The sequence below is a fragment of the Diadema setosum genome, chromosome 7 (assembly GCF_964275005.1).
Source record: "Diadema setosum chromosome 7, eeDiaSeto1, whole genome shotgun sequence".
Classification (NCBI taxonomy): domain Eukaryota; kingdom Metazoa; phylum Echinodermata; class Echinoidea; order Diadematoida; family Diadematidae; genus Diadema; species Diadema setosum.
This window is the reverse complement of record NC_092691.1, coordinates 4,422,546-4,442,101: the sequence shown is the minus strand read 5'-3', so window position 1 is coordinate 4,442,101 and position 19,556 is coordinate 4,422,546. Positions and strand designations below refer to the sequence as shown.

At 36.9% G+C, this 19,556-nt stretch overlaps 1 protein-coding gene and 1 long non-coding RNA gene across 2 annotated transcripts; one reads left to right on the top strand and one right to left on the bottom strand.

Annotated features, from left to right (window-relative positions):
- LOC140230590 (uncharacterized) lies at positions 1–2,962 on the top strand. Its single transcript, XM_072310733.1, has 6 exons — positions 1–63; positions 592–700; positions 1,208–1,399; positions 1,970–2,209; positions 2,479–2,582; positions 2,826–2,962. Exons 1-6 carry the CDS (start codon positions 1–3, stop codon positions 2,946–2,948), a joined length of 831 nt encoding a protein of 276 aa, XP_072166834.1. The 3' UTR covers positions 2,949–2,962.
- Positions 2,963–5,175: 2,213 nt separating this feature from the next.
- On the bottom strand, positions 5,176–10,656 carry LOC140230486 (uncharacterized). The gene is made up of 4 exons (XR_011901398.1): positions 10,484–10,656; positions 7,367–7,435; positions 6,489–6,569; positions 5,176–5,729 (listed from the first exon to the last, which is right to left on the bottom strand). It is a non-coding gene; the product is annotated as an uncharacterized lncRNA (long non-coding RNA).
- Between the last annotated feature and the right edge of the window lie 8,900 nt (positions 10,657–19,556).

Sequence of the window (19,556 nt, the reverse complement as noted above, 5' to 3'; positions counted from 1 at the left end):
ATGGGTACCGCACAGAGCAAGTTCCAGGGACGATACAAACGTCTGTCGAATGCTAAAGATGAGGTAAGTCTCCGAAAATCTGCGACCAAAGTCCCGATGAGGGGGCAGATGTCAGTCACCTTCAGATGACCTTGAGCTATGTATTACACGCATGATACTGTACACTGTATTATAAGTATGCGCTTGTGTTCTACACTTCAACCAGAGCAATATAAAACTCCCGCACGCACACAAATTCACAAATGAATGCATACAAGAAAATGAGACTGTAACTCAATGATTGTAACGTCTTGTACGACATATGAATCAGCCATATTCGAGCCAATATTATTTCTCTTTTTTTTTTAAATGAAAAACAGATGAAACTTTAAAGGAAAGGAACATTCATTCCTATGATGAAACAAGACCCACACAAAAGTACACTGTTAGGAAAATGTCCAAGTTATTTTTAGTTTCACAACGGAATCGATCGCCCAGCAGACATTAATCAATAAAGGGATACAAAGATAATCGAATTTTGCTAATTATCATTTTGCTCATAAAATCAAACTTTCTGCTCCTCACAAAAGTCAAAATTTTCATCCTCTATAGTGCCCACTCACTCATCCGACCAAGCGCTCACCAACACCAGAGTGCATCCCTCCCGACTCCCAGTCGGTGTCCAGCATTCACATTCGGGGTAGCGGTGACAATATCCATGGTATACACATTACATATACATTTTGCATGATACGTACCACATTTTGCCATACGAAATGTACTTATTCCATGGAAACATTATTATAAGAAAACTATGGATAAAAATGATCACACACTATGGCTACAACTGATATCATTAAGGAATCAATGTCTGTTTAGCAATCGCTCTTCATGGCTGTGTCCAAAATGGTACATCACACGGTCTTCAGGCCTACGCATAATTCTGTCCTAGATGCATCTGAAAAATCATAATGTCAACTTTCCACAAAATGTATGATAAGAAGAACCACTACAAAATGTTTATGAACAACTGATAAAAGAAGGTGCATGGTTCCAGACACCAACTGTCCAATATATGTGGACATTTATTTCAGTTCTGAGTATAATCAGGTTCCATTTTCAATGTCAATGATAAAAAAAATAAAAAATGATGCAACAATTGAAATCTGTGACCACACAATAATAATATCTGAATCTTACTCCGCATTGCGTTCTCATTATCTCAAAGTGGATGAAGTCGCCAGCCCTCAACTTGCTCCGATAGCTTCCATGGAAGAAGACTTTCTCGACGACGACGAAGACCACACCCAGAAGAGTGTCACCATGACAACCCGCAGGACGCTGTTCTCCATGCCTCCAGTCGATGACGTCATCAAACCCGTGACTTCGGTCAACCAGTATGCTTCAACCATTGAATCAGGTATACGCTAAAATCAATGCCGTCCTCACTCATGTTATAAAATACAGTCAACCTCTCCTAAATTGAATCCAATGAGACCGGAAAAAAATGCTTCGACGTACGTGAATTTCGACTATATAATATAATTAACACATGTTTATATTTGAATATATGAATTATTATTCATTATTATGAACATGAATTCCGAACAAAGCAATATAACTAACACATGCTGATATCCATGACCTTCAACTTATCAAATTTTTTTACTTGTACAATAAGTTGATGTCCTCTCTTCTCTCCCCTCCTCCTCTCTCTTTTCTTACTCTTGAATTCAATGTCCTTACTTTAGTCTCTTTACCTATTTCTCTTTCCAGCCATTGTACCTATAAGCAACAATACAGTCCTAGATATGCAGTGATGTTTACCCACAGTGACACTTCTGATTAACTGCAAGATTAATAGCAATGTTGGATAAAATATTAAAAAAATGACCTAGGTAATGTCCATTAGTACACGAAAGTATCTCGCTTGTATGTGAAAGCAGATCATCAGCGATTTCTGTCGACCATTATCATGATTATTTTGCAGAACTTGATTCCGATGACTTTGACGACGCGTCGATCGCTGTAAGCGACTTTGATGAGGACATGATCTCACTGTCTTGGGCGGACTCCTTTCACAGCCGACTCGATATCGAGGACCGTGTCAACACCCCAACGGAGACGACCAACGAGGGTGACGAAGTCGAGAAGGCCGTTGAAAAGGAGATCGAGACAGAGAAGACAGCAGCAGTCACTTCTAAGCAAAAGAAGAAACGTCCATTTTTGGGTGAGACATCTTTACAGATTGCTACCATTTAAAAGCTAAAAAAAAAGGCTTGTCATCAAACTGCACAATCATTGAGTTAGCACCTGTCGACTTCTCGAAAAACACAATTCTATGATGTGTCATGAAAACTATTGTAAAAGCACTGAACCATCTTTCGTTCATCTAATGGCTTTCCTACTTTTGTTTTTAACATAAAATAATCTCCGTTTTCCTACGTACAACATTATGCTGATGAATCTCAATTTCTCTTTGGTTAACTCCCATCACAGTCAAAAGCGTTCGCAAATTTCTTCGTCGCCGTAAGGAGAAGAAGGAACGCAAGAAGCCAAAAGGTTGGGTGTGGTGGACACCAGAGGGCACTCTTTGTGTCGTTGTGAGTAAATTCACTCGTCATTTTACATTTTTTCCCTTACCCACGTAAATTACAGACATTCTAACTTTTTTCCGTGTTAGTCGAAATGCATTTTATTTGTGTTCTTTAACTTCGATCTTGTCCATGGTTCCGAGAAACATTTCACAGTGATCAAAATGAATGAAAGGATAACACGGGAATTCACTGAGTGTGACATTTAAAATGTTTAATGTTCTAATGGAATACAATATTCTTTCCCTGAAGGACGAGAATGGTAACTTCTTCCAGGAGCACCACGTGGTCCATCAGATGAGATTCAGACAGCGGGCTGGCGGCCCGGAGACTCTCCGCTACTGGGTCTCTCAGGACTGCGCCTGTCCCGAGTGAGAATCTCACCTCACAGGTGGTATCTTTCCTTACTTTTATTTTTGTAAATGCGTTCTTTACTAACACGTTTGCATGCCACTTACACACGACGAAGGGAACAGGGTTGGTGGGGATGGTGGGGGGGGGGGGGGGTTGTGAATGCTTGAACATTGTTCTCTGAAGTCTGAAATGTCTCTCTCATTTCATTCTCTCACTGTGTTTATTGACTGGTAACCCACGTTCAATTGCACTTTTTTAAACAACGGACATGATTATTTTGAGGAACAATAAAACGCAACTTTCCGGTTAATTTACTTCTCAAACAGTCTCTATCTCAATGACTTACATGATTCGCACCGACTAAAAGTGCCTGAAACTTACAAACCTGGCCGCAAATGCTACGTTGAACCCCTTTTTGGAATTCGTGCTGTTGTGTTTTTGTTTTGTTTTTTTTCGAAGGCATTCTATCTTGTTGACTGCAGATATGGATATATAAAACGTGATGAAGATCAGACAGTGTTAACATTGCCAAGAAAATTTGAATGCAACAAAAGATTTCAAATCCATTTCAACCTGTCTATTTCTTGTTTCTCATCTCTGTGCTCCCGATAATCATTTTTGCAGTCGCCATTCACTATCTTCCAGACTTTATCCTGATGTAAAAGTTTTACCTCTATTTTTTATATAACTGTATATTGCTTTCTCCATTCCAACAATACGCCTTGCTCATGAACATGTAAAGATATTTTCTCCTTTTCCACAGGAAACGAGACGTGCAGTGCAGAAATCTTTACTATGGATTCCTCACCAAAAAAACCATTGATTTAAATCTGTTTTTTTTTTTTTAATAATGCCTGCGTGTTCTTTTTTTCATACGAACAAACATAAAAACAATTTTGGCTCATAATGAAAAAGGGATGTTACAAGGTATAATAATCCTACAGCTAAGATCAATTAATTTGTTCCTGACACACGTTATTCAGAATCTGGAGGAAAAGAAACTACAGGAGTTGATAAAACTACAAGAAACCTTCTTCATCTATTACTAGGTCTTTATTGAGGCCTCATAAACGCAGCTCATGCACAAAAATGAGATATTAATATTATACGAATTAATGAAAATTGTAGATTGATTGCATTATTTTAGCAAACGTAAAGTGCAATCAAAAAGTGTGCGTTGACGTAATCAGCCTTTTCATGGATGGCACATTTGATACTTGATGAGGTAATATCTATCGCAGCTCCAAGAAGCTGTACTGGATATTAATGGGTTCCATGGCACTAATGCTCCTGCGACATCAGATTACTCCCATGAAATAATTATCTGCACGCCAAGTCAAACATTGTACCCGCAAGCATAACCCTAACCATAATCCTAATCCTCACATCAAACTAAACCTAAAACTCTATCACCACCGGCCCTAACCCTAACCCTGAATCCATGCATGGAAAAATAAGACCAGCGCAATTGTCGCAGGAGCAAGTCACCGATAACTGGGATAAACCACACGTACGGTGATGATCTCTATTTACAATAAATAAGTGTGCGCTGTGTGAATTGATTTTAAGTATTGTATACAATGATTCCTATATCTGCATGTTTTTGGCATACCGCGATCGATAATGTTACCAAATGTTTTCTACTTCAGAGAAACAAAGAATAAAACTAGCACACAGAGCCATGTACATACTTGTACCAAAATATACGTGTTACGTGTCCTTTGTTGTGTTTCGTGAGAAGAGTTGATCGGCGGGAGTGTTAGATGGTTTGAAAACATTGCATATTAAACATTGTTAAATGCAGTGTAAACAGGGACGCTGCTTTGTCTATGTACACGTGTGCTTGCAGCTACAAAGGCCACAAGATATACAGATACACTTGTATTGATAATATAAGACTATATACACTTGTACACACACACACACACACACACACACACACCAACACGAATTTACTCACGGACAGTCGGGTAAAGTCACTTGACAAGAATTTGTATCTTTTTGATAAACCTACACCATTGTTATGTATGATTATATCCTTACCTGCTTTCATCTCATACCATATTTCTGCGTTCTTTCTCTGTCTTTTACTAATTCATAGACAGACATACACAAGTAGATACACACACAACCACACACACACACAGACACACAAATGCAACTACACAGTTATCATATCAAGCAAAACCCTTAGTTACATGGACGCAAATGCGAAAATACCAACTATATAGACGAATTTTTGCACTGTCTTGCTTAATTTATTTCTTTTAATATTCACAAAAGTTTGCAGAAATCATGATAAAAAATGGAGAACTTATGTATTACAAAAAGTGAGTGTGCTCTATGTAATGATCCCACGAGAATCCCTTTGCAGCACAGTTTACTGCCTGCTCCATGATTTTTTTTTTTCCGACAAATACACAGTTTAGATGTATAGTTGTCTCGAAACTTCCAAGTTAACGATTTTTTTTTTTGTATTCTTCCCAATCACATTTTGGTTTTCATTTTTCTATTAAAAAGTAGTTTGAAGAAATTTTACATGCCACTTGTCTTGAAAGCTCCAAAATCCCAATCATTACAGTACTTTTAGTCTTTTACTTTATAAGTTTTTGTTTTCATTTATCTAGACTCGTGCAATAAATTTAGGGGAAAATTCTACAACATTCTACACTATGTAGACTACGTAAGAGAAATCCTATACAAGTCTTATATAACTGGCGGTCAGGTCATCTCCAATGTCGGCGGCCATTTTCATTGAAGATGAACTTGACCAGACTGCTCAGGAGGTCCGTTGATGGATGTCTGCACAAATCATAAAGAAATGCATCATGATGTAGAAAGGGGACATCAGTACATTTTTATCAAAGCTGTATATGCTCTACATGAAACAAATATCAGTTTCAACCGCATAACAGGAAGGACTTATGATTGAATGTACGTATCTTTTTATGTTACTGTGATATAACATTTTTGAACAAACCATACGTTGGTCAGCAGAGTGATAATTGTGTTTGATCAGCTAATGTAAGCTCTATAGGTTTTCATTTCCTTTAATTTACCTCCTATCCCCCCCCCCCAAAAAAAAAAACACAATCATAACCACAACGTGATTGTATGAACACAAAGTATTTCAAATATTTACATCAGCTGTGAGTTGTCACATGTTAAGGTAACAAAGGTTGAACTTTGAATTTATTTATGTAATAATGAGTAATTAAGTTTAAACCCACTGCAAAGAGAAACCAGGGTCCTAAGATCATACCAAGCACACATACTTCTGGAACAAACCATTCTTCGTGGATTTCGATGGCTAATACCATAGACAAATTAATCAGGGAAAGCGCAAATTCTTTGCCCCTTACCCTCCCTCCGATTCCTCCAAAAATAAATAAATAAATAAATAAATTTAATAATTTATAAATGATTTAATGAGAAAACAAATAGATGAATAAATAGATAAATCATCATTCAAAAGAGACGAGAAATACATATAAAAATGACACAAATTAAAGAAATTAATGATTTCATTCTCTAATTAATTCATTTTCGACAGTATCATACCTGCGGTCCGTCCTTCTCCGCCATGTTGCGGCAGGATCTAACCGTTGCAGCCTCCATCAGTGCAGTTCCAGTCGGCAGAGTCTGATGGGGGGGGGGGGGGGGGGAGGAGAGACAGTGTTACTCTCTTTACATGTTAGAATTTATCATTGTCCACATCAGCACAGATTTTGTTTTCCTTCTTAGCCTGAACACTTTCTAAACTTTCCTACTCAATTTTCATACAGACTAGGCTAATTTTATACTCGACATACTCACCAATGTCTTAAATGTGATTTTGCCAAATTTTGTCTTCACTGCTATGTAAAGTCTAACCTGGTGATTCGAAAAGGTAATTCGCTCCTCCGTATCATGTCAGTTTAAGTGTCCAAATCAATAACAGGATTCACAGCAATTAGAATTGAGCTAAAAATCAAGCGTTCATCCGTTTCTTTGGTCTATATTACGTTAACTTCCACATAAATGCGCTTCCAGTGACCGGGTAATAAAGAGACTGCTATGTAGACTCATAAATGAAACTATACATTATTGCAGTTTAGTACAGTTGTGAGACGGTGGAAAATGATACAAAATTCAATCCAACACAAAACCCACAAAAAGTGGCAGATTAGGATTCTCTATAGGGTCTAATGGACCAAAAATTGTAATTTGTATTGACCTAATTTAAATTTATAAAAAATATTTGCAAACATGTCTTAAATTACAGAGTACTTCTGTAACAACAAATACCTACAGATCAAGCATGAAAAGTAAGCTGTATCGATCAGTACGAGAGCTGCAAAGTATAGGTCTACACATTACGCACGCAAGTAATAAAAAAATAAAAAAAAATGACGTATTATAATCAACAATGTTGGAAGAGGAGTTTTGTGCGAACTTACTCGAGCATGCTCCTCCCGAACACTTGCCGCTGGCACAGCACCCTCCACCCTCGCAGCACTCCTTTCCATCTGTTTGTTATAAAAAAAAAAAAAAAGTACAGTGCACTCCCGTTATAACGAAATGCTCGGGACCGGCAGTTTTCTTTCGTTATAACGAAATTTCGTTATAACCGAACAAATACAATATATAACGAAAACAAGGAAACCACGTATATATATCATATTCTGTTTGCTGAATACTCATCATACACTGGAAAGCTATGTGAAATGTGATGGGATAACTGTATTACAATAATAAACGCAAGTTCCCCTCAGAAACTGTGCATGACACAAGGAGCGAACACACAGTGGTGTGAAGCGTTCACCCATGCAGAGACCGTACGCTAGTAATGATTGTTCCGCTACGTATTTTCGAAAGCAATTCGCATTTCGTTATAACAGAGCACATTTCTTTTGTTTTGCTTTGTCTGTGGCGCTCAGAAAAGACAGTCTCCGTTATAACGGAAATTTAGCTATAACCGTGTTCGTTATAAGCGAATTTTGTACCATAGACTTTAATGGTGATAATTTTGGGACCACAAGACTTGCTTCGTTATAACGAAATTTCGTTATAACCGTGTTCGTTGTAACGGGAGTGCACTGTACAAGCAAAGCATAAAAAAAAACCCCCTAAAATTGCTCGTAAGTTTCAAACACGATACAATTTTGTAACTACACAGTGTGATGTTATTGATGGTGTGATGTCATTTTCCCATGTCATAATTTTTATTCCCCCATGGTCCGACTACGAGGAGAGTTCAAAGAGTGATTGATTTGATAACCATTCAGTGTCGTCCATGGTTGCAATAAGAAAATATATTTTAGGCACCTACCACGCTTATTTCAATCCATGCCGTTCTCTTTATAAACCAAACGGGTTCTTGCGGCCAAAATAATAATAATGATGATCTCTGTTTATATCATAACTGTGCATGTTCCCCTTAACCCTTGAATTGCCTCCCTGCGGGTATACGAATCTGAGAAAAAGCCATGTATGAGTGGTCTATGCGCATCTATTGGATCACTATATAGAGTCATGGCAGACTCGAAATTAAAAGAAGAATGCCTATCTATCATTATGTTTGTACATTCTAATCTTCGATTCTGATTGACTGAAATCGCTTGCAAAAATTTAACAGATGCCCCCTCCCTTAAAATAGTACCTAAGTGCCAAACGGTCCTTATACCACCCAAATCGCTCTCTTTCTGGTACTTACGTACAATGTACGTTGGTATGAGTAGGCGTACGTGTGTAGGCATACAGTCATGTACTGAACACGTTTGGTTTTCATAGAGAGATAATCGTAAGCAACGTAACGCTGCCCGGCCGTTGCAGACAACAATCCACAAGTGTGTGAATTCGGTCGCAGCAATACATAAAGCGTAGCAACTGAAATTATTGATTTGCAACAATGCATTTTACAATCGGTCCACGTACAATTTCATTTAATCTAATTCGATATACAAGACAAATTGATACAGACGGACCAAACACTGCCCAAACATGTGACTTCCACATTGCACAACAGGTGGCCATTCGACGTTGGCAGAGTAAGAGTTGGCATAATTATGCTTTGTGGCATAATTTTAGACGTTTCAGCATCTGGCATTATGCTGGACATAATTTGGCTTTTTTAGCATATATCCAAACTGTATACAGAAAGGGAATCTCCGGGTGGTTTTTGTACTGTGGTACCTTTTTTTGATTGGTTTGTTAGTTTGTGTGCCGATTTTTGGACGAAATTGACACTAAAAAGTTGTGAAGATATGTTTTTGTTTTTGTTTTTGTTTTGTTTTGTTTTTTTCTGCTTGTCAGCTGATTCGGCACCATAATTCGTAAAAAACGAGGCCTTGTCAGCTTATCAGGCACTACAAATTGTAGCAAAAAAACAACAACAACAACAACAACCACAAACAACAAAAAAAAAAAACAAAAAAAAAAAAACGGGAGGACGATTGGGCACCACAATGCGAACGGGCACCATGATGCGATTGGGCACCACAATTCAATTGTATTTCTATTGTGTGTGTTTTTTTTTTGTTTTTTTTTTTTTGCTTGTCTGCCGATCGGGCACCATAATTTATAACAAAAAGAAATGTTAGGACCTTTGTTTTGCTTGTAAGCTGATGTGGCACCATGATAAATTGGTTGACTTGATGTGGCATAACAATAATTTCATGACAATTTAGCATAGGCCGCTTAATACAAACGTCCATAGCAGCGCCTGATATTATGTATAGGTAGTGATCAACCAAATAAAATTTCATTTAATTTTGTTCGGTATACAAAACAGACATGATTATAGATTTACATTATTCGGGGAATTGTTAATGATTTATTATTGTTCCTTTGTATCTCTGTTTCTTGCTCGGAGAATGCTTCTTGGGTGGTAAATAGCATGTAATTGAGGCAAAATATATCAATGTCTCGAAAGTTCATTATCTTTCTTTTAATCACAATGTTATATTGCATGACTGGCGTTCATACATTATGTACACATAAACATCATATATATCAATTTTTCATATATGCACACTAATCTACACATATTTTTTTTCTAAACATGATTAACAATTCAACAAAACTGCACGTCCACACTGTCTTGCTCCCTATAACTCACCTTTGCACTGATGCATTTTTACGTACCCCACTAAGTTATACAATTTACTATGCATTAAATGATTTGTAATAAAATATAAGCCATGTGCATTTTCAGAGGCCGTCATAAAATTCAAGCTTCAGCTTAATATGACGGTCTCCTGCCTTTCGTATGTAATAATTCGATTGAATAATCAATAATTTTCCAACTGTTTGTGTGTGATTATAAGTTACGTGTACAATATTTTATTATTGGTACATTGTATATGATATGTAGGCCCTATTGATTTTGTGTTTGTTACGTTATACTATATACTTTGTGAAAATGCAAAAATAAAATCAATCAAATCAAAACAAATCAAATCAAATTAAATCTGTATAATAGAAGAGGCAAGAAACATGCTTTTGCGCAGAGAAAATGATTTGATTCCTGGGCACTGGAATGAATAAATGATTTTGCCACAGAAAGAGAAACTTACCGTTGCAGCACTCTGAGTCAGGCATTTTGAAGAATTTTGGCGTTTCACTTCAGTGGTCGGTTTGTAGATAGTTTTTCGTTTGTTTCAGCTTCATCGTCTTCTTATTTCGTCGTCTTCGTAGCTTCGTTGTCTTCGCAAACTATAAGGCTGCCTATGCCTGACTCGTACCTGACTCAGAGTTAACGTCGATTACTGTAAGCTGGTTGTTGGGCTGTTGTATTTATAGTGTTTTGAGAATTGCACACGGCTCACCACTACCTGCGAAGACATGACGACGTTATTTTCATTGGGCTCGTGTGCATGAAGTAGGCTCGTGTGCAAAGTAGACGATTGCAAAATAGTCTGCATGGGCGCGGCACAAAATTGTCACAAAAGGGGCACGACTTAAAGTCTATACCCACTCTATCATAATCATAGCATCATAAGAGTAAAAGTTAAAGTTAAGACGCTGTTGAGCGAAACGATGTGGTATGTCTCTAAACCATATATTCTAACACAATTGTTTCGTGGGGGGGGGGGGGGGGGGGAGGGGTCCTTATCCTAAATGAACCTGGCCGGCCATTTTTATTGTATAGATATTTTATACCATGTTTGTATTATATTTTACGGTGCATTTTTTATCTTTCCATAAAGAACAGTAATTCACAACATGGTCTTCTCACTCCCCCCCCCTTTTTTTTTTACTTCATTACTCTTTTTATTTTCATTATTGTCATAATAAATTCCTATTATTTTCAACATGCTAATCATCTTTAAAACAACATTATACAAATAAAAAAGAAAAACAAACACACTGAGACCACGCCATAGAGTGCCCACAACGATAATTCAATTCATTCCCCATTGAATCCATGTTGCTTGAATTTTTTACGTTCCAAACTGCTTTTATGATCAGTTAATACGTGTCATGTTATTCAGAATCATTTATGCATAATGTTACAAGTATATCATTTTTCATACTTAAAACAAAAGATGAAGACATTCAATTCACTCTCAACATGATTTTGATCCCTTTCATTTCTAAAAGTCCTAATTAAAATCATGAAATTGATAACTTGAATTAAACGTTCGTTCCATTTCCAAAAGCTCTACTGTGGGAGGAAGGTGGAAATTGCCGCAATCGCGCTGTCTTTGCACACGGCTCTGTGTTGGCCTTACCAATACTTACTGTGATGGCAATACGGGGAATCCCAATATTTGTTTACTTTATTGTATGAGATATCTATCAGCTGTCTATAAAAAAAAAATACATTTCACAATACTCTCTTCACAGACAAACAAACACAGGGCTGCACTCACGCACGCACAGGCACTCACACACATACACATACACCCACATACACATAATAAGTGTATTATATACGTAAATGACATATAATATCTCTACCCACATTCAGCTTTTTGTATATATCTCTTAAATAGTCTGAAGTATAAAAGTCATGACAAACCGTCTTGTTGGAAAGACTATAATGCTGCAACTGCAGAGATTAAAAAATGCCTCTTTTATGACGGCTCTCCTTTGATACAAGGAGAGATGATGAACACTTTCATATACGCCAACAGCATGCACTTCTGAAGGACGAACTGTACGTCGATGATAGGTCCTAATTACTGATAATGCCAACTTCTGCACACGTCACTATCGAACTTTCTAGGCTCTATCCAAATCACGTCACGGACGTCACTATACTTAAGCATAAATCGATCAGGTATGGATATTATGGGCTCTCTGTCAACATATCATTGGGATTGATAGCCAAATAATTTCAGCGCTCTAATCTTTCTCCCAAAGATTTTGTTCCACTCATTGCTATGTCTTTATTTTCCGTGTTTGAACCCGCCCCCAAAGTAAACATAAAATCATAATATAATAAGATGTAATATAAGATAATATAATGTGATATAATATAATACAATATAATATAATACAATATAATATAATATAATATAATATAATATAATATAATATAATATAATATAACATGATACAATATAATATGATATAATATAATATAATATAATGTAATATAATATAATATAATATATAATATGATATAATATAATAAAATATAATATAATGTATTAAAATAGACAAAAGAAAACAAGAAAAAGGACTTGTTCTCTTAATTAAAATAGCGTTAATTTCAACAATGTTTGACGAAAAATTTTTGAACAGAATAAGTTGGCAAGGGTATGTTTACACGCATTGATTAATTTATGTGTGAATCTGTGACTGATCAGTTTAGTCATGCAGATGAGTGAGGACACATAAAACTAATTTAGACTATAATTTTTTAGCAAATAGTCACATTTCAAAGTCGCAAGAGCCCTTTTGGAGTCTTTAAGAAACAGTTTGTTCTTGTTTGTAAAGTGATGCTAATGGTTTCTCATCCGTCCTTTGACCCCCTCACACTGTCTTATCCTGACACTTTTCACTTTTTTAAGTTTAGTGAGCACGATGCTTTTTGAATATGATTATTTTATACTTGATAATTTCAAAAATTGAATTGAAACTTAAAAAAAAAATGTAAAAAGAAAAAAAAACTATCAATATGGCATAAAGGGATCAGTGTGGGTGATTAAACAGCAACACTCTCAGCATTCTCTAGAAACAACACACAATGACTTTCGGCACTTTTTGAAGAAGTGACCAATTTCGTTTTGAATGCGTGCTCATTCATGGATGACTTTACAGATGAATCTTACTGTCACACAAATGCAACTGATTGACAAATTGCCCTGCATCGATGTAAATAAGCACTGAATTGATCAGTGTTTTAGTAGTAGCCATGATAAAAAATCATGGGCGTACATACTCGAGCGGGATTCGAACCCACGACCTCCTGAACACCGAACAGGCTTCATCTCCACTAGATTATGACTTATGCCCATGATTTTTTTTTTAAATTCTTATCATGGCTACTACTAAAACACTGATCAATTCAGTGCTTATTTACGTCGATGCAGGGTAATTTGTCAATCAGTTGCAATAAAAGCATCTCGACGGAAGAATTTCATGAATTTGAACAGTTATCCAGTATCCAAGTACGCAAATATCCCTGTGAAATTGTTTTTGTCGAGACTTATTCTTTACCAAATTATTCCATTTTGATTGAGGGGAGATACTATATATTTCTTGTGTTTGTGCGTATGTGTGTGTGTTTGTGTGTGTGTGTGGAGTCTGTAAGTCACGGGGCGAATGCGAGTTTTTGTTATGAGGATGTGTGCTTATAGTTGGTTTACTTGTACTCTTTCTCTCTCTGTTGATCTGGTAAGGCCTACAGACGTACGCAATACAAGGTACCAGTTTTCAATAGATCTCACCTATACATCGGCAACCACAATAAAAATACATACTAGTCAACAGTATAAAGCCATCTTGGGTCATTTTTCCTCCTGTTAAAGTCATAATTTATCATCTGCAGATGAAACAAAACCCCCGCATTAGTGCTTTAAAATAGTTCGAAAATGCGAGTTAGGGATAGAAACAACCACTGTAAAAATTTGAATCCGTATTATCGATGTTAATTTTTTTGCTAAATGCACAAAATGTGAACAATAGTTAAATAAAAATGTTTCCAGATTAAACCGTCTACATTTAAAGTTTTTTGAGAAAAATTATGATATCTCCTTATATTTTAGGCTCTAGTGCGAAAATGTTTTATGGTAGGATGTTTTTTTATACAACAGACCTACACAATCATATGCATCAAATATGTATCTTGAATTTTTTTTTTAAATCACTGCTCGCAAAGGTAAACTGAACCTTAAACGTGACTTTACCAGTAAACTTGCCTTTCGAAACTGTACAGGCTGTATACTGCATTCATGGATAATGATTACATGTTTATTAATACGACAGCCATAATCAACACCTTCCTATATTGTTGCTATCATGTTGCTAGAATTACTCTTTCGTGTTATGTTCCAGGGTTCAATTCACAAGTATCATGTAACTGTGAATTGTGTGTATATGAAAGTGAAACATGTAAAATTTCAAAAACAAAGAAAATGAAGGAATCCCAATTTAGTCTAAACATGATTTGATCCTTTTGATTTCTGAGAGTCCTCATTGAGCACATTGATAAAGCTGATAACATGAAATATGCCTTTGCTATGTCTATTTTCAATTCCATATTATTATACTGTGGAAGGAGAGCGGAAATTCCCCACCAGATGATAGTTTGTCTTTGCACATGGCTCCTTGCTGGCCTAGATCATAATTATCATAATATAGATGTCAGGAAGACTGCTGTCTCAGACATTTACGGGGAATCCCACTGTGTTTCTACTGTTTTGTATGGGATGTCTGTAAAAATACATTTCACAATTCACGCCTCTACACACACACACACACACACACACACACACACACACACACACACACACGCACACACACACACACACACACACACACACACACACACACACTCCGGTGGCGGATCCAGGCGGGGACGCCCCCTTGTTTTTGTTCTTGTTTTTGTTAAAACAAAAGAAATGAAAGGAAAAAATGGTGGGGGCGTCCGCCCCCCCCCCCTTTAATTTTGTGAAGGCGCCCACTTTACGGAGAATCTGTATCCGCCCTTACACACACAAACACACACACACACACACACATACACACACGATCACACATTTCTCTAAACAATCAATCCTATGTTTATCACTCACGCTGTCTGTAGTGGTATATAATCGTGTGTTGCTGACATTAAACAACCGTCTGCCTGCCGGAAAGATTATGAGATACTTCAACTGTCGCATGATATAAACACGATTGCAGTGTATAACATACAAATTGACGTATAATATTGCTTGAAAAAATACATTCAAGCAAAATAAGCAAGTCCCAGAAATAGAGTATTTTGTTCGTTTTCATTTGTACTTAGTGGCATGAAAAGTATTTGACTACATAGATATGTAACTATAAACAAGCCATATTATTTCCGTCTTTATAAAACCATTTGGGTAACCACAATACGATGCAAAATCCAATTCAAGTATGTATGTCAGAAATAATGACAATTTTTTTTTTTACTGTAATGATTTAAAGAAAGTACAATGCTCTAGTAACAATAATGACAAAAGGAATATCCAATCGCTGTGCAGCATAGTTATCCAGGGCCACTATTAGATTGACAATAACAAAGGTTAATATAAGAATTCCACGTGTGAAAAGAGAGCATGCATCTGGGGGGTGTTTCATCAACGCTTGTCAGCGCCGACAACTGTCGGCACTGACCAATTTCAGCAAAATCCTTGGTTTTGATTGGCTGAGATGCTCTGGTCACTGACTGTTACTATGGTGATTCAAGTTGTCAGCGCCGACAAACGTTGATGAAACAGTAACACCCCCCTGATGTTGCTTATTATGAATATCTTGAATAATGATAAGAGATAGAGCACATTCAGGTGCTTCGTGCAGTATTTCCATATTCTTAGAGGGGGTCTCACTTCAAATTCATACTTGATAATGCATGCAAAATACAAGTTAAAGCAAATAATCCAGTAGGACATCAATCATGTCGAGTGACACTTAGTAATATGATTTTCTTCGGTATTTTCAAACTCATTTCCCCAACATATACTTTTAAACAATTTACTTTTGTGTCATTAAAATATGGCTTACGACCCCTGGCGATCAACATGACGACCTAAGGATTTTCTGACAATGATTTAAAATCAGTAACATTATCAGACTTTGACAAAATTAGATTCCGTATAATGATGGGCAAAGACAAAGCCATGGTTAGTTGAGTAGTTATGTATAAATGAAGCCTAACAAAGTTGAAAACAGCTCCAAATTCATAGCTTACTAAGGTTACACATCTTGTGTCCGTGGAAAAAAAGAAATGTATTTGTTCTTTTATGGTTTAGTGAGATGATCTGTATTTTTGACGTTCAAAATGTTGCCAAAAATATTTTATGGAAAATAGTTTATAACTACTCTACATACTAAAATATTCGTCAATATGTATATATTTTTTTTTCTCCTGAAACATAATATTTAAGTGAGATTGGCTTTTGTCCATGCATAATGACAACATATACATTCACCAAACACAGAGATTTTCATTAAGTATGTAGGGCATCACAATATATTTCACTCAATGTACTCATCACGTTACGTGACTTTGTTGATCAAAAGGAAAGATAATGGAGTAAAGAGTGAACAAACCGAAGTGGTGATTTCACAGTCTTTGCTTATTATCTTTGGCGGGAACCATGTGTGAGAGCATGGTTAGCATCGGGCCCGTGAGGCGAGGTTGCTTATCAGAACCAGTTTCCATTGCGATGAATGGCCATGACATCACACTTTGGTAAGTTATGTACCCACTTAAAGAATGAAAATATATGAAAGTTTATTTTTAATTAATGCCACCTTTAATGCCACCTTTAATGCCACCTTTAATGCCACCTTTAATTCCACCTATTTGCATTCAACAATAACTCATTAGATTTCTTACTATGTTTATGGTTTATTTGTTCAAACATGGAATATGACATGTAACGATAAAGACTAAAACTAATTATATAAAGCTACTGTCACAAAGGTTCGTATGAACGATGCGTTCGTACGAATGTCACTCTTCGTACGAATTCTGGAGTTCGTAGAGATTCGTAGATGGGGCACAGATTCTTACGGCCTTTTTACGAATTTCGTACGAACGCTGTTTAATTCGCAAAAACAACTTAAAACCTTATTTTAGAGAAAGGAAATGATACAATGGCCGTAGAATTCGTACGTTTTTCGTAAGAATGCCTTGAGTTATTCTTTCGTCAGACTTACGGCCATCTTATGATTTCTTTTTGTCGTAAGATGGTCGTACGTGCAACTCACGGCACTCTCAAGTCATTCGTAAGAAGATTTTACGATTTATTTTGTATATTTTGTCGGGTTGTTAAAAAGACGCTGCCGTGTCCTGTCGAAAATTCTGTAACAGTTGAAAGTTTCATACTTCAAGATGGCCATAGTGCCAAGGAGACTACAACTGCAGCTGCATCTGCAAGTAGATGAGGAGGAGGTTGTTGCTCCAACTCTCCCCCTCTCGCTCCTTCCTCCTCATCTCCTTCCTTTCTTTTCTTCCCCTTCCCCCTTTTCCTTTTGATTGCCTTCCCTTTTGGTCCCTTTTGCTTTCTGGTCGGACACGTATAGAACAGAGTTAGGATTTGAACTTCGCGCATTTGGCTTTATACCCTCTAAAACTCAACAGTCGTACAAATTGTGTACCTACGCCTTACGAGTCCCTTACGAACGCCTTATAAACTCGAAGAGTTGTTCGTAAGAACGCCGTACGAATCTCCGTTCGTAAGGCATTCTTACGAAAGACGTAAGAGCCCTCTTTGAACGACTTAAGGCGTTCTTACAATCATCGTAAGAATTTAAGGCTTCTAGAATTGTCTCTCGACCCTACAAAATCTTGCGTATAGTTCTTACGATGTTCGTACGACGTTCTAACGGCCGCCTTACGAAGAGAGGGTTTCGTACGAAGTTAAAATAAATCTTGGACAAGACCATCGACCAGGCTACGAACTTACGAATGGTCCACAAACGGTCTACGAACGCTGGTTTCGTACGGCCTTCTTAAGAAGATCTTACGAAATTGTCTAAATATCGTTCGTACGGCGTTCGTACACTGCAAAAAGTCCGGTGTTAAATATGAAACATCGAGCTGGTGTTAAATTTCCGGTGCTCATTCATGGTGTTAGATTAACACCTCCGGGTGTCATTTCAAAACTTAAAATTGTTTTTTGAAAAGTTTCTTAGTTACTGCAGTTCTTGTTAATTTTGAACTTCAACAAGACGATAAAGAATTTTCCGATAAAGTACTTGATTTTTCAAAAAAAAATCTGTAAATGCATTTACACCACAGTAACACCAGTTGGTGTGGTCCCCTATTGAAGCTGGACGGGTGTTATACCATTGAAATTAACACCACCAATATCAAACCAACACCATGCGGTGTCATTATTGAATTAACTCTATAGCGCAGTGTGAAAAATATCACCAGCCACAGTGTCAAATTAACACCACGAAGTGCCAGGCGAACACTTTTTAACACCGTCACAATACATTTTCTACACCTGTGGGTGTGGTCCTCTATTGAAGTTTGATCGGTGTTAGATTTAACACCCATGGTCTTAAATCTAACACCGATGTTTTTACAGTGTAGCAGCCGTAAAGGCATTTGTGACCGAGCCTTAAACCAAATACAGAAAATATTTAGGTACATATTTCCCTGTATATTGTATTTTGTTAGTTATAAAAAGTGTCTCGGAAACATGCAAGTCATGCTCAGTCAAGGGGAATGTCATTCCAACGTCTTTTGTTAATCGCACAAATCAGTACCTCTCCACAGCGCTGATTGACAGATGACGTCAAAGGTAGAGTCTTGGTTTGGGAGGTGATGTTGTAGGCGTATCCATATACCGATCTGGTAAAATTCGTAGAAACTTACTGTAGTAACGGTACATGGAACGTACCGATATTCGTTTCGCTGCCGAAATTATGTTGACTGTTCATGAATCAACAGAAAGCACACTGTATTTGCATTTTGCATAGGTCCTATATTCTGCCACCCTCTCCTGATGCATTTACTCTTCAAACATTCGTGCTTATAAATATCTTAACATAGTAGTAAAGGGATTTTCAAGTTAATCTTTTTTAAAAACCTCGGAAAAAAACACTCATGCAGCTGACTCTCAGAAAAGGCTTAGGGAATCAAAATTTCCTAAAAATGTCTAAATATTGTATTTTTCCGCCATTTCTTGATATCAAATGGCTTACACAAGGTTTTGCTGATGTCGTGCGAGGCACATCAATACCCAAACACGGAAACACCCGTATCACACAGAGGGCAAGTTAGCTCTTCATAGTAATGGTGAAGATGAGGATTTAGCTTTCAACTTTTTGTGAGATAATCAAGAAACCACTTATGACATGTTACAGACCATACCATTTTCAGAGGAATTCAAAGTTTATTAGATGAAAATCGGTTTTAAAATGGCTGAGTTATTCAAAGAAAACAAAGTAAAACAAGCAGTAACGATGGACCCCACCTTTTATTAGGATCGG